Source organism: Rattus norvegicus, chromosome 4, assembly GCF_021556685.1.
Source record: "Rattus norvegicus strain SHRSP/BbbUtx chromosome 4, alternate assembly SHRSP_T2T, whole genome shotgun sequence".
Lineage (NCBI taxonomy): Eukaryota > Metazoa > Chordata > Mammalia > Rodentia > Muridae > Rattus > Rattus norvegicus.
The window spans coordinates 126620145-126636808 of NC_141537.1; the positions used below are offsets into that span (position 1 = coordinate 126620145).

The 16664-nt window shown below is 42.7% G+C and overlaps 1 protein-coding gene and 1 long non-coding RNA gene across 7 annotated transcripts in view; one reads left to right on the forward strand and one right to left on the reverse strand.

The window, feature by feature from the left end:
• The window catches only part of Adamts9 (ADAM metallopeptidase with thrombospondin type 1 motif, 9), a 171609-nt gene that overhangs the window by 84968 nt on the left and 69977 nt on the right, over positions 1–16664 (reverse strand). For all 3 annotated transcript variants that reach the window (NM_001429136.1, XM_087657557.1, XM_087657556.1), the window contains 6 exon segments: positions 1445–1612; positions 1779–1883; positions 4966–5085; positions 11431–11595; positions 13746–13910; positions 14371–14581. In NM_001429136.1, coding sequence (NP_001416065.1) covers positions 1445–1612; positions 1779–1883; positions 4966–5085; positions 11431–11595; positions 13746–13910; positions 14371–14581 — 934 coding nt within the window.
• The window catches only part of LOC120102343 (uncharacterized), a 32054-nt gene continuing 26258 nt past the window's right edge, over positions 10869–16664 (forward strand). For all 4 annotated transcript variants that reach the window (XR_015686910.1, XR_015686911.1, XR_015686908.1 and 1 more), the window contains exon 1: positions 10869–11006. This is a non-coding gene — a long non-coding RNA (uncharacterized LOC120102343). The remainder of the gene's footprint in view (positions 11007–16664) is intronic.

Sequence of the window (16664 nt, forward strand, 5' to 3'; positions counted from 1 at the left end):
TTGATACACCCCACATATGTATTGTTTAGCAGTGACAAAATTACAGCCTAACTCAGGCACCCATCTGGTGACTTCCCAGCTCACTTAAAACAATAGCCAAACTCCTGGTCGATTTGCTAGGCCTTCGACTACGAAGCCTCTGGCTACTGCCTTGGCTGCTCTTTCACTCTTGATATAGTGTATTTAAAGATTCTCGAACGAGCCGAGAAGCACTCATCTCAGGGCCCTTCTGTGAATGCAGTTGCTGTGGAACCACAGACAGCTTCACTTTCTTCTCCCCCCACTTCATGGATTAAAGTGAGACTGTTTGTCATTTGTTGAGCCCCTATTTTCTGATAAGCATCTAAGATATATAATCTCAGTCACACCAACAATGTGTGCCTGTGTGTGTGTGTGTGTGTGTGTGTGTGTGTGTGTGTGTGCGTGCGAATGCATGCAGGCCTGAGAATGACCAGCGTTGTCCTTCTATAATTCCTTGTCTCATTCCCTTGGGACAGTGTCTCACTAAACCATAGACTCTTGGTTTTTAGCTAGGCTGACAAGCCAGCAAGCTCTGGGGATCCTTTGGAATCTGTTTATCTCTGCTCCCCAGCACTGAGTTACCAGCGTGCCCGCCATGCCCAGCCTTTATGTGGGTGCCAGGAATGTAAACTCAGGTCCTGCTGGCACACATAGAGAGAGAGCTCTTACCCACTGAACCATATCCTAGGCCCATTCTTCTTTTAAGAGCAGAGGGAAAATGTGGCTCAAAGAGTTTACATTGCTCTGAATCAGGCAATCAATAAATGACTAGGTCTGACTTTTCCCGTAGCTCTGTGACTCCCTATCTCACACATATATTTTGAAATGTCCTGTAATACTAATCTTATTTTTCCACAGCCTCCCTGTTTGCCTAACCTAAGCTACTTCCTGGATTGTGGGAGGGTTGAAGGGCTGACATCGGAAGTTGCCTGAAGAAAGAAAGGTTCATCCGCTTTTATAAAAGTCCATACAAATGGTGCTCGTGTCCCTAGAAGACAGGGCTCACAGCACTGTGAGAAGGTCCCATGGCACTCCTGGAAGGGAACCAAGGGACACACCTGCCTTTGAGAGATCACAGGATGCGTGAGCTATCAGACTCAGTCAGAGAAGCCCCATCCTGCTTCCACTCCTTGCCACTATTTGGGCTCTGTAAGTCAGTCACGTACTGATACACCTCTTCAGAATGACATCTGCAATTCACCCAGCAGGACAGGTACTGATTCACATGCTATTTTTAAATGTGCACTCCTTGGACATTTGACTAATATTTATTTCACACTTAGCTAGATATATATGTGTGAAATAGGGTAATTTAAGTCTCATGCCCAATTCTGAAATATCATGTTCATAATATGGACCCCCCAGTCCTTACCCCCACGCCCCATCTTCCAATCCCATCCAACCCCACAAAATCCATGCTTACAGAGCTCCAGTCTAGAGCCTTCCACTGTCCACAGGGTGTCACGGAACACTCTTCTTTGGCTACTGGTTTAGGCAAGGTAGCACAGGCACTCTCATCAGCCACAGAACCGTCCTCGTCCCGGCAGCTAACATATCTCATCCGGGTACCTTTTCCACAAGTGGCTGAGCACTGGGTGTTGGAGTGAGTGAAACAGACATATTTGAAATGGCTTCCTAGTGCTTTTCACTTAGCCCAGTTTCTTCTCCGTTCTTAGCCACCTTTCTATAGTCAGATCAGAGAATTTTTGTCTCCTCTGTGCACCTCCCCACTTTTCCCACCCCGGTCCGTTTCTTACTGGAGTCCAAGACCCAAATCGCCACTGGGTTCTGGGTACACCGTGTACATGTCTCCTTGGTTCCAGGGTGAGTATGGAAGGGTGACAGGACGATAGTTCACAGTCCTAGATATGAAAGGAGAAAACATTTACCTCCGAGGCAGCACATAGAGACAGTTACAGGAAGAGAGCACGCCACACCAAGAAGTCTAAATTCTCTTATTTCTGCCTGTTTCTACAAACCCATGTCTCACTTAGCCCCTGACTTCTCTTAGTCCAAGTTGCTTCAGTTTCAAAGAGGGATATGACCTGAATTCTTTTCTGGATGCTTTTAACACAGGGCAGGGTCTCCTGAATGATCAAGAAAGTCCTCCTTAGTCACCGGCTTATAGGAAAGGAGAGGAAACACTGTGAGGGGTGTATGTGTCTGGAAAGAACAGGAATTACATTAAAAATTTATTAACTGTTAATGTTTAAATATTCTCAAGGCTAAATTGTGTTCCCACATTTCAGGTAGTTTCCTAATCAAAATTTGCTAATCCTAAACTTGTTTTCCCAGGGGGCACCTAGAGATAACACCCGGGGCCCTGAAGGTCAACCATTGATAAAAAAAGGAATTTTCTGCAGGCCAGTGGCAGGAATTTGCATAATGCCCCTCAGTCACTCTGAGAACATTGCAGTAGTGAACTCCATCATCTGTGGGTGGATACACTTCTCTTATTTACAGAGTGGAAAACAAAAGAGCACACCTGTTTAAAATTACTCCCAACCTCAGGACTGCCCGCAGCTCCTCGGTTTGATACATAGTTCTCAAAGGCCCCGGAGTCAGCTGACTCGGTGCAGCTGCTGGGGCCTGAGACTGAAGGTCACCAATGCTTGGTCTCCTACAAACTTTAGTATGGCATAACGTTCCGTACGACCTGGCTCCAGGCCTGGCCTTCTCCTTTGCCTGTGCTCCAAAGAGAGTCCCAGGGGACTTTCGCAAAAAGTAAACAATTTGTCCATGGATTGTGGGAGCCTATGGATAAATGAACACTATAGAATGAGAAAAATCCCACTGAAATTACTAAGGGAATTACTAACATTTCTCCTGATGTGAAGACTGGCATTTTCTTGCGATGAACTACTATGTATGCGTGTGTGTGTGTGTGTGTGTGTGTGTGTGTGTGTGTGTGTGTAGGCCAGAGGTTGATATTGGATGTCTTTCTTAATCACTTGGTACCTTAGTTTTAGAGACAGGATATCTCGAACAATGTGAATCTTACGGGCCCAGGAGTTCCAGGGATACACCTATTTCTTCTCCCTCCTACCTCAGGGTTACAGACATACCCCTGTGCCCAGCGTTTACACGGGCCCTGGGGAACTGAACTCAAGTCCTCACGCTTGGACAGAAAAATATTTTCTGGACAGAGAAAGTTCCCCACCCCTGCAACCCACTCCATGTATGTCATTTTGAACATTTTAATAGAATCGTACAAACAAAGTTTATAGGGGTATACCATTTATCAGGTTAACTGATAAGCAGCCATAATATGACGAATGTCCTTACATTCACCCTCCGTGAGTCTTTACCCATCAATGAATGTAGTGAATGGACCTACCTGGAGACAGTCCATTGCTGCACCGGCCTTTTTTTTTTTTTTTTTTTTTTTTTTTTTTTTTAAATCTGAGTTCTGAGGACAGACTTGGCTGGCTTAAATCTATCTTTAGTAGTAATCAAATCTGTTACACAAACTCAAACCTTCTTTCTCTTGATGTAAATGATAGCAAGATCACTCACAGAACAGTAAGCTTGTGAAGCACCATATTTTCATGAGGGGAAAAACTGTGTGTGTGTATGTGTGTACATGTGTATATGTGCATGTGTATGCGTGCATGTGTGTATGTGTGTGTGTATGTGTGTGTGCACGTGTATATGTGTGCATGTGTGTGTATGTGTGTGTGTTTTATGTGTGAGTATGTGTGTGTATGTGTGTTTGTGTGTGTTTGTACATTTAAGCAGGCATTACATACAGATATTTGTATTTCTGTACACACTTGGACATTTTATTGAGTTACATGATGTATAGTGAAAAATTTACCAATGACATTAAAACCGACAATCATCTCAGATTTCATATAGCCAATTGGTTCTAATAAGAGACTTCTATTGATCTTTTTGTTCAACTTTTGAACCTACTGCCAAAGGATGACTATAATTGCTGAAAATGATAGTTGATGTGTATTGCTGAATTTCATACAGTGTTTGGGTGAGGGGCGGGTGGGGACGTAGCTGAGTGGGTAGAATCCTTGCTAGCATGCATGGAACCCGAGGCTCAATGCTCAGGACTGCTTAAACCAAGGCAAGGACACATGTCGGGAGGTTCACAACTCAAGAAGGATCAGCAATTCAAAATTGTTCTTAGCTACAAAGAGTGAAGCCAGCCTGGGCTGCCTGAGAACTTACCCTACTGAAATGAAATTCATTACAGAATCAGATAATAATTTTCAAATATTCACCTGCAGGCGTTATTTGTAGTGAACCAACTACAAGTTGTTAAAGTGTCTCTGTCACTTTCTGAAGTCAGAAACAATGGACAAAACAGTAAATGAAGCTGCAAGCTATAGCAACCTGTGTGCTGTGTGCTCTCTCACCACGCCAGATGCCAAGCTGTGCACTTGACCTTGTTAACAGAGCTGAGGAGCCCACACAGACGCATGCAGGGGTCAGTGACCTCACGAGCACAGGTGACTTCGATAAAGAGTGTAACTTTCTAAGTGGTGAGTTGTGAGGATTTATCCGCTGTCCTTCCTCCCCAGTATTTTGCAGTCCCAAGAACAGCCTGCAGCTCACAGGGCCCTGTGAAGTTTGTTGTTGGGTCTTAAGAGTTGCTCCAGACAAGCTTGAACATCGCACACTCCTTGCACTTAAGCGTGAACTCCGGGAGGAATCTTCAAATAAAGTATGTAAGATTTCCAAGTTCAAGAAAAAGCCAGCTAATATTTGCTATTCGAGAAGAATGAAACACTAATCCACAGATACTTAAAACAACTTACAAAAGGAAGTTAGATTACAAATGCAGAAAATAAGTAATTCCCAGATAATTTAATAACCCAGCTGTTCAGTCTATGGATTTCTCTGTAGAAATGCTTCAGTTTTGTCTGAACCAGTGAGATTTTGGCCCTTTACGGCCCAAAGCCAATACCTGTGTTAAAACAGGAGACTCACCTGGGTATCGGTTGGCCTAGTGGCTGCATTACAGTCATTGTCATCGACCACTGACATGTAAGTCCCCATGATGCACTTCACTGCTCTTAGCTGGTATCCCTGTCCACAAGTGACACTGCACTGGGGGAATGAAATAAAGCAAAATGTCACCAAAACCTTTCTTTCACATACGCACTTCATAATATTCTCCAAGAGAAAAGCCCGTTTGTCACAGTGGACCTCAGGACTGACACCAACACAGAATCGGTAAAACTATGCAGTCTTGCCCCACACAATTTACACTGGTCAGTTATTATAATGATATTTAGAACTCTTTCTGTCTGCTATTGGAGTTACACTTGTAAGGGTTCAGCTCCAGGGAGAAGAGGAACATGTCTCCATAACTGTCAGGCCTTTGACACTCCACCAGCTAGAGTTTCCTGGTTAACACAGGGGTTTTGTAGACTTCTGTGATCATTAACTTCTGGGAAATAATTTCCAGAAAAATCATTGAAAGTTATCAATATTTTCGCAGAGTTATTAGTAAGAAGTAGACAAGATATTGGAAAGCACCTACATATACTATAGTCAAAAGTTAGTTAAACATATCATAGCATACAAGAAATACAGAGATCAATACAGTGGCTGCAAGGCACTCTGTCAGAGTTACAGGCCAAGGAAAGGGATGGGGATGGGGAAGGGGATGCTATGAGTAAGACAGCAGAAGATGTTGAAAGAACCCATCCCTACACTGAAAACGTCACTAATCAAGCAACAATGGATACAAGCCAACTGTTAATTGGAGTTTTACTGGTAATAACTTTAAAACCTTATGACTTAGCAGTAAGTAGACACGTACTTAATGAAGTAAGAAGCCACCAGATTGAGTAACAAAGGATCACGGCAGTTTTTACTCTTCCAAGCTCACTGTGCATTCATCTCAATGTATATGAAACATTGTTTCGAGACAGGCCACCAGTGAGGCCACACAGCCAGTATCAGTACAGCGATGAGATAACACGGGATGTATCTTCTCTGGCCACAGTGAAACGGGGCAGTAACAAAAGCAAACCTGGAAAGTTTACCAATGCGTGGGAACTGATAAATTCCCTGGATTGATGAAGCAAGCAATATGCCAGAGAACAAATGGTGGAGACATGAAAAAATACTCCGGGGAGAAAGATGAAAAAAGCAGAAGAGAACTGGAGAGACAAGGCGAAAGCAAGGCATGCAGGGAAATGGATCTCAGCAAATGGCTACATAAGAAGAAAGACTTCAAAACAGCAGCCTTACTAACAATAGGAGCTTACCCTCAAGTTGTGGAAGGGAACCTATAGCATTGGCAATGTTCTGTGGTGATGGTGATGATGATGGTGATGGTGATGGTAATGGTGATGATGGTGATGCCTACGGGACCCTTTGGCCAATGACACAAAAAGATGTAACCAATCCTTGGTACTAGGGTTTTTAATTTGGTAGCATTTAGTGGCTAGTTAGGGTACCGTCCTCTATTATGCAGTGACTTTGTTTAAGTTCAGTTGTCTTCAGTGAAGTGACCCTGGGTATATTAATCACACTCTGAGTCACTCTCTGTACTCAGAAGTAGATAACCAACACGAATCAGACTCCATGGTTTTTGGTGGCTCTGTGGCCACTGAAAGAAAGAACACAAACTTGGGTGGTTAGGAAAATGGGGGAGATTTGTGAGGAGTTGAGGGACAGGAAAAAACATGAGAAAAATGTACTATAGAAAATTCCCAAAGAAATAAAAAATAACCTAAATTTTTATCTCAGGGGACAAAAGGAAGAGCAAGCTAAATCCAAAAGAAGAAGAGAGTAATAAATACCACCACAGTGGGCTTGAATGAGTTATAGAGTGAAACAAAAACCCAGAGGACAGGAGGCGTGGCTTGGTAGGAAAGCACATGCCTGGCATACATGAGGGCCTAGGTTCAATCCCCATCACCACACGAAAGAGAAGAAATAAGCATATGAATATATCTACACAAAGAGATTGACTCAATAACAAAACATTTTCAATAAAGTCGGAGCGAATGCTACTAAATATTTAAAGAAATGTTAACATCAATTCTTTTCAAACACTCCCAAAATATTGAGGAAGGATCATTTTCCACAGGGTCAGCACCTAAATATGGAAGAACCAAACATCTTGTCTCTTATTAAAAATACTGCAAAGAGCATTCTAGGCAAGAATATTGATACAACTTTCAGTTATTTTTTTGAAAATTTATCCCAAAGGGCCAGGGATATTAATATCAAAAGTGTATGTGTTTTGAGGGGATATGGACAAATATCTCTTGTAAATAAAGATACAAAACCTTTCAAGGAAATACTGGCAATTAAACCCTGTAATACAGTATGGGTTGTAGTCATGCGGGATTTAGCCTAGGAAGGCAAGGCTGGCTTGCGATTAAAAAAAAACTAATGAAATGTATCATATAAGTATATAAAACAGAAAAAAAAATGCTTAAAACTGTCTACGATCATGTCAACTGAAAAAAAGTCACTTGGCAAAATTAAAAAAGAAAAAACCCTTTTCATGCAAATGCACCCAGAGAACAAGTGAGGGGGCCCTTCCTCAATGTGGTGAAATGCCCCTCCCTCCACATGCTTCCTTCCTACACAGGGCAGGGAGGGAGGCTTTCTCCTCTGAGGTCACTATTCTGAGCACACTGGAGTGTACCTGGAGATAAAGCAGGGAGAGGTGGAAAGAGAAGCCAAGCCTAGCCTGTCTGCAGGCGTTATCACAACAAACACAGACATCCCAAAGAATCTGCAGAGAAACCACTGTAGCTAACACTCAAATCCAGCACTCTCTGGACACCAAATGAAATAATAATAATAATAATAATAATAATAATAATAATAATAATAATAATTAAAAAAGATGATGATGATTAATTATATGTTTCCACAAATCATCAAAAATAACCAAAAGGGAAATTAAGAAAATAAGTGCATTTATAATATTATATGAAAGAATAAAAACATCAGGAAAAAATGTAGCCATAAATGTGAAAGACTTCTACGATTAAAATCTGTAGAAGAGTGAAGAAATTAAAAGGCTTAAATAAATGGAAAGGTACTTATCTACTGTATAATAAGGGTAAAAATGTCAATATTCCCCAAACAGATCTAGAGTCCACTCACACCCAGTCAAAGAATCACATGGCCTTTGTGAAGCATGAATACCAACTGTTTCATACAGAAAGAGTTTATATAAAATAGGAAGAGAGTCCAAGCACCAACAAATATAGAAAAAGGAGAATATAGTTGGAGGACTCATATTTGAAAGGAGTTGAAATGGTTTCATGCTGGCATCGGGACAGGTAGTCAGACTAGTGGGGCAGAGCTCCGAGTCAGGAACAGACTTCTATGTCTACTATGCTCTAGTGGTTTTTGACAGGTGCGCCAATACTCTTAACGGAGAAAGAAAGTCTCTTCAACAGATGGTACAGGGACAGCTGTTGACCCACACACGTGAAGTCAGACTCCCATCTCATATCTGCATCGGCTGCCTAAAACCAGCATCTCCAACTATTTTTAACTCTAAAAACAAAAAGGGCATTCGTGCTATTGGATTTGCCAATGGTCTGTTCACTATGATACCATAAGCAAAGACAACAAACGAACAGATAGATTACACTGTGCCTGAATGAAAAACATCTGTCCATCAAAGGACATCATCAGCAGAGTTAAAAAAAAAAAATAAAGCAGCAAATGAGAGAGAAGGAAGTATTTGTAAATGATGTATCTGATTTTTAAGGATCGGTACCCAGGACATGTACAGAACTCAAATAACGTCAGCAGCCTCCTGACCTCTGACCTAGACTGGATGGGACTAGGAAAAGGAATGGTACTGGGTAGATCATGTGAGAAGTGGGGAAAGGGGTACGCTTTAAAGTGGTTGACAGGTCTGTTTGATTCCCTTTCATTTGGACAGAGTTCTATGTAGCTCAGGCTGCCCCTATGCTGTCTATGTCATCAGGGTCGACTGAACTTCTGACCCTCCTGCCTCCATCTCCCGGTTACTGATAGGATATGCCAGCCTTCCTAGTGTATGTGCCATGTCTGGTGCAAGGGGTGCACCGAGGACTTGGTCCGTGCTACAAGAACACTCTGCCTACAGAGCCTCAGCCCAGATCAGATGGGGCACATTCTAATCTTTTTAAATGGACAAGAAGTTTGACTAGCCATTTCTCCAAAGAAGATATTCAAATGGTGACAAACACATGACAGATTGACCAACATCTTTTTCTATTAGGGAAATGTGAGCAGAAGCCATAGCGAGACAGCACTTTACACTCAGGAGGAGGGCTACGATTTCAAAGAGAAAATAGCAACTGTTGACAATGATAAGAAAGAAATTGTTTAGTGCTTACATAGTGCTGGGAGGGCTGGAAAATGGTGCAGCCTCCTGGGAGAGCCACTTGGAAGTTAAAACCTAAGCACAGAATTATAGGATCCAGCAATTATATCCCTGGGGAACAGATTCCAAAAAAGTGTCATTGGGCAGTGAAATAAATACTTGTTCATTTATGTCAGCAAAATTCATAGTTGTCAAAGTGTGGGGAGAACTGAATCTCTATTTTAGATACTCATCCACACAATGGGATAGGATTCAGAAGTTGACACATGTTGCTATGCAGATGAGTATGAGAAGCTTTGTGTAGTGTGAATGAAGCCTGTTATATACAGACGCCCATGCTTATGAAAAGTCCAGCTTACGCAAATCCACAGACCCCCGAATGCAAATTGGGGCGTTGCCAGAGGCTATCGCAGAGTGGGGTGGGAAATAATTGCTAAGTGCGTATAGGGCTTCTTTTGGGGTGCTGGAAATAGTTTGCAAGTAGATCAAGGTCAAAACCATGAACACACTGAATAACACCAATTTCTTTAAGATAGTCAATTTCATGTCCTGTGTGTTTCTATCCAATCAAAAATACAGGCAGAATATAATTCTAATACATTCCAAAAAAAATTTTTTTAAATGCTGTGCTCAGTCAGCAACGTGTTTGATTTTTTTCTCTTTGCTAACACATATTTTGGAAATTTTTTCTTACGAGTATTTTTGACTCTTTAATAACATCTTAAAAATAAGTGTTTGCCTAGGTTGCACGATCAGTTGGAGAAAGGCAGGTCCCTTGTGAGAGAGATAGGGAAAGGATGGATGAGAAACTGGCCTGTCAGTTGTAGTAGATATGACAGTCCCTTCTTGACAGTGAGCACAAGGTATGTTAGCACTCTCTCATTAGTCAAGAAGTGCTATAGATATCTGGACCAATAAGAAGCACTATTTGAGAGGATGAAAGGGCTCCTTTTCTTTGTTTAGAAATGATTTGCCACTGGACTGGGGTGTCCTCTGTAGCAGAAGATTCTAGCAGAAAGGTGACAGTATGGGGGTCTGAAAATGGTTCAAGTGCTTGCTTCTAAGTTGAGTCCTTAGGACCTACATGATGGAGGGAGGAACCAGCTCTGTAAGCTGTCCTCTAGCCTCCAAATGTACAGGACAGATCTCTCTCTCTCTCTCTCTCTCTCTCTCTCTCTCTCTCTCTCTCTCTCACACACACACACACACACAGACACACTAAGTTTTAAAAAATGTAGCAAGACAAATTTCGAAAACACTGTCAGTAAGGCTGAGGAAGCTGGAGGCACGGTTGTAAAGCTGCCTATGTATTGCATGCACGTTTGAAAATGGAGACAGAGGCTAAGGAGTGGGAGTAACTGTGGCTGGCCAGGGCAGAGAGAGTCATTCTTCAACAGATTGCATAAGTGACAGCAGACAGCTGTTCCACTTCTACTGGGAACTTGGAGTGCTGCTTAAATAGTACACAGCACTCTCTTGCTTCTATATTAGGAAAGACTAGATTCCAAGAGCAAACTGGGCCCGGGGGACGTGCACTCTCTCCTTTTGAAATGGTAGACATGGAACCCATTACACACTAGAAGACTGGGAAAAGATTCTCAACCTGATGGTTATGATGCTGGACCCCTTTGATCTGACTACATTTGAAGACTCTCACTTATTTACGAGAGAGGTGAGTTTTGGATTCCTCTCACTGGCAGCCAAAAGATCCCTTCCAAAGCCCAGCCCAGACCCCTCTGGTCCAAATCAGCTGGCTGGCAGGATCACATACCCACAGAGGCTCACTCCAGGGAAGATCACATCTGCCAGATGCCACGTCTGTTGTGAATTTGTTTAAATACTTGTGTGCAGTTTAGAACAGGGTGAAAACCTGCACGTGGAGTTGTAACTGGAGTAATTAGTTCCAGCAGGGCAAGGTAACCCTGGAAGGGCTGCAGGACAGCAAGTTGCTGAGTGCCATGTGCTGGACCTGGAGCCACTGAAGTACGGCCCAGGCCAAGTCACACAGTGCAAGGCCGTAAAACCTCACCACTGGAATGCCCCTCTCCAGATAAGGGGGGAAAGAATGCAGTTAAGAATCTTATCATTCAAAATACCTGTCCCCAGGGACCCGCCTGCCAGGCTGCGCACTCTGGCTGCTGACACATCTGCATGGGCTCCGGCTTGGCCTCGGGGTCACACATTCTATCGCTTAATCGATCTTCACCAAACTGACACCAGACCTGGCGGTGCTTATGTCCTTTTCCACAGGTGACCAAGCACTGGAATGAGAAGCAGAGGCCATCAGGGTTGCTTCTGATCAATGTGCTGGGGCCCGTGGGGGCTGTTCTCTAATGAGAGCAGGTGGCCTCTTCCCACACCCAGCCCCTCCCCACTGCTGGCAGCAATGAGCAAACACATCCAGTGAGCTTCACTTCCTTTCATCCCGTTCTCTTTCTTCTTTCTCCTTTCCCTCATTCTTTTTATCCTGGCACGGCCTCCTGAGGCCCAGGCTGGCCTCCAATTCACCATGTAGCTGAGGGTCACTGGGCATTCTGATCCTCTCGTCTCTACTGCCCAACTCCTGCCATTGTAGGCTTGCCCACTAAGTCTGGGCTATATGCTGTTGGGGATCCAACCTAGGGCTTTGTGCATGTGAGGTAAGTGCTTTCTCCAACTGAGCTACATCCTCAGCACCCTCCTTCTGGCCTCTTACTCGATTTCAGGATGGAATTCTCATGCATACTTATCATTATGTTTCACCCATATTTGTGCACCCCCCATTCCTTCCACTCTTTCTCCCACCTTCTTCTTCCCTTTTTCCTGAATCATTTTCTCTTATTCCCTTCGTAGTTGAGGTCTTATGGCCAGATTTGAACACAGAAAAGCAGAGTACCATGCTCTAAGGAACAATCAGTAGTCAGGGTTTTCCAATCACAGTGTCTCTGTGCCTCAATATTTACATCTATAAAATGGGGATGACAATAATTCTGACCTAGAGAAGCTAAAGTGTCTAGCACATACATTATGTATATATGACATTCTCAAAAAAGAAAAAAAAATGTTAAAAATAATCATTATTATTATTTGGGCTCACTTTGGAAACATTTTAAAAATGCCTAAAGAACACAAAAGACAAAGTAAAATAATCAAATGTTTTTTTTTCTTCAGCTCTTTACTCTTCCCTTTCCAGTCTTTTTATCCAAGGGTACTAAGTGTTAACTAAGCGTTGGGACAATTGAGCTGTATGCTCAGTATTTATTCAAACACTTGGTTAGTCAGGGCTTGCTATAAAGTTTCCTCTCCTTTATTTTTTTATTTTTAAGACAAGGGTCTCATGTATCTCCGGCCGAGCCTTAAATTCACTACACTACACACAGCCAAGGGTGCTCCTGAATTCCTGATCTCCCAAGAGTAAGAATAGAGACATGCACCACCACTTCTGGCTTCTCGAATAACCGGACATTAAAATATTCGCTATCTGCATAAAGTGTGAAACCGCTATCTTCAATAACAATTTTTTAAAAATAAAGGATTTAGTGTTTAACCTACTGGGAAAGCACCAAGTTTGTTGATCATGTGTCCACAAATCAGACACAGGTAAGGATGCATGTTGCTACTTGACCATTCCAGCCCCATTAGGGGTACTCTGTTCAGATTTGATGCCTGAAATAAACAGTTAACATTGCACTCACATGCAGGGGGATAAGTGTGTGTGTGTGTAAGAAGCTATGGTTGTAGCAACTTTGCTTCCCCACATTTCTGTCTTGTCCAGTTAATAAGGGACTTCTCTTTTTCAACTACTTGAAGGAGGCGAAGTGAGGATCCCTCTTGCTGAGGATCTCACTGGGCTATAACAATGTTGAGTTAATTAATTCGTGCATTAATAGTGAAGATGAAACTGTATCCAAAGATCCATAGACAGGGCACAAACGGGATCGCCTTGGGCATCATAAAGCAAGAGATGAGAAGTCATCGTTTGGGACACTCAGATTGGGCTTCCCCCTACCCAAGTGCTCCCATGCGACTGGAAGTGTAAGCCAGGTGGTCTAATCTCTTATTTCAAAGACAAGGAAGACATGGACATCCTCTTTGTTGGATTCATGTCCAAACTATTTTAACCTCACTCTTAATTAAGCTTCAATTTCTAGCCAATGATTTATAGTTCAAAGTGGGGGAAGGGGAGAGCCACTGGTCACAGTCAGCAGCAGAAGCTACTGAGCTATGAGATCCAGCCAGAGCCCTAGTGACTCTGAGGTCCCAGGCAGACTAAAGGATTTCAATCATAACGTGAATGGAGGATCAGAGTCATTGTTTCCTCAGGCTTGGGGTGTGGGACGGAAGAACGATACAGCAGTCTACACCTCCACCAGAGGCTGGGGAATCCAGAAGCATCTGAGCTGAGCTAGAAACCAGAGCTCCCCTTTCTCACCTCTGACCACTCTCCTGTTTTCCAATGAGGACAGGAGAACTCATTGCATCTCTGTACGATGACTTTCTCCTGCTGTGCGCATTTGCTGTCATCCAGGACATCATTGCGGGTGTTGACGCAAATTGCTCTTCTTCTCTGGGTACCACCATCACAGCTTTTAGAACACTATGATCATTTAAAAAAATAAAAGAAAATAGGGCATTTCTGAGTTCCTTATAAAGAATGCTTAAAATCACGGCCATGCTCTTTCTTTCAACCCTTAAGAAATAAATGCCCCACCATAGCCAACTTTAGTTTTTATTTATGAGCATTTTTCAATGCTAATTATTAGGTTTATACTGAAGTCAATATTATCTCACTGGCAAATTGAGACTAAAGTTGGGATCTAAAACAAAAAGATGGTTGGCTGATTAGTTGTGCCGTTAACAGTCTTCTGCATGTTATACTCAAATCAGACATTACAAATTAACGTTGGGAGTCGTCCTTGCAGGGTTTGACTTAGCTAGGCATTGTAAGTCAATTGCAGATCTCTTTTCCATGGGTTTCTTAACACCATCCCAGAAGGAGACATGATCAGCTAGCTCAGCAGACTTGGTGTCCGAGACTCAGATGAGAACCAACTTACTTCTGTCCAGGCAGAATAGCGCCATCCGCCTGTGCTGCACTCTCCTGAGCATTTCTCCTGGTTGCTTGGTCTGGGTTGACTGCCACAAAAACTGTCATCTACCTTCTCCGTCTTCCCATCCACCCTGCTGTATTTGGCACAGTGGATATCTAAAGTACGATAACCCAGACCACACTGGGCACTGCATTCGCTCTTGCTGGCGATGTGCCACCTAAATGTAAATAATGGTGGAAAACCAACATTTGTGTTAAATGCGACTGTCACATCCAACTCGTAGGATGGCTGAGTTCTTTCTTTCTTAATTCAAATATGGCGAAAGCTCAAAGTCACAGCCCGTTACAAGCCAACTTCAAGCCAGTGTGTCTATGTATTTTTCATGGGCTGCCAATGTACATGGAAGTCACACAACCATAGACAGAAATGCTACCTCTGTGAAGAGTCTCTCAGTACAGTTAGTCTGAAATTCAAGCAGCAGAAAGAAACAAAACAAAACAAACAAGCAAAAAACCCCAAAACAACAAAACCATCAAAACCGGGAACTCAGCAAAGCAGGGGCAGCAATTTTTATATGTGGCATTTCGCTTGGCTCCTTACTCCTGCTCTTGGGAAACTCACCGGTGGAATGCTCCTTTTTTATTTGTCTGTGTTTGCAAGTGCTCAGGGACTATTCTGATAATAACACAGGGATGAGTAATATGGAGTAAAATTAAAATTTCAAGTGTACTTCTTACACACATTATTGTTGTTGTTATTATTTTGGAATAAAGATTAAATTTTTTGGGGGGTGGCTATCAGCTCAATGTTAGGATCAATAAGAGACCCTGTCTCAAAGGAATAAAGCAGAGAGTGATGGAACAGGACAGAGTGATGGAACAGGACACCTGACCTCTTCCAGGTTCTGGGAAGCAGGTGCACACACCCTTGCACATATGTGTATACACTACATAGACACACACAATGCTAGAAACTTCTTAAAGACGGCAGATTGTGTGTGTGTGTGTGTGTTATTGTGTGTTTCAGTGTATATGTGACTGTGTGTCAGTGTGTGTGCTTGTGTTTATATGTGTAAATTTCTGTGTGCATGTGTGTGTGTGCATGTGTGTAGATGTGCATGGGTACATGTGGAAGCTACTAAAGGTATTGTTTCTCCGGTGCCTTCTACCTTGTTGTTTTAATCACTGTGGTGTGTGTGTGTGTGTGTGTGTGTGTGTGTCTGTGTGTGTGTCTGTGTGTGTGTCTGTGTGTGTGTGTCTGTGTGTGTGTCTGTGTCTGTGTCTGTGTCTGTGTGTATATACCAGGTGTAGAGCTCAGAGTACAGTTCTCACCTTCTATCATGTGGTTTCAGGGATTCAATTCAGGTCATGAACCCTCTGAACTATTTTCCTAGCCTTACCTTATTTTCTGAGACAGGCTCTGTCACAGAGACCTGGGAATCTCAGATTTTGCTAGGCCAGTTGGCCAAAAACCTTCTTCCACCTCGTGGGTTCCACTATAACCCCATCTTTGAGGTTGCACAGCCACACCACTGCACTCAAAATTTTAAATGTGGGCTATGGAGACTGAACTCAGTGCCTTGTGCTTGCAGAAGCAGTTTATAACTGCTGTCTCCCAAATACTCATTTTACACTTTTAAAATGAGATTTGAATCCACAAGACTTTGCCACCTTTATATCCCTGATATTCACAACGAAGCCTTCTGACACAGCAGGTACACAGAATATACTAATGATGACTCTTTTTTATAATGCAGCAGGAACAGAATCCAAAGTGCTTGAATTTAAAACATAAATAAAAAAATGCTTAATTCAAAGTTTTAAGTCAGTGATTTTGAAATGTATTTGGAAATCTAGAAAAAGATAACTAATTTCCTTTTAACCTGCAGGGAATTTTATTTTCCATTGTTAAGTCTCTACATCTCCTCAGTGATTGGGTAGTGTGGCACTCCTCAATGTTCTAACACTTCACTCATACACACCTGTCTAGGGGAGGGATTGGGAAAGTAGAGGAACTCAGGCCAACATGCTTATCAAGGAATTTCTAAGTAATGTCCAAAAGTAGGTCAGAGTTGACCATGGGCAATGAAAGTGGGCTGTGATTTTCCATTACACTGAAGTAACGTCAGGGAGATTTTGTTCTAACACAGTAAATGAGGGCTTATAAACCCACGCTTTATCTCATCCTGTCACAGGCCAGTTGGGGCAAACTGTCACTTCCTACAGGAAGTAAGGAAAAAAATAGCGAACTCATTCAACAGAGGCATCTGGAACTTTCATCTGCACTTTGTTGGCTACCTC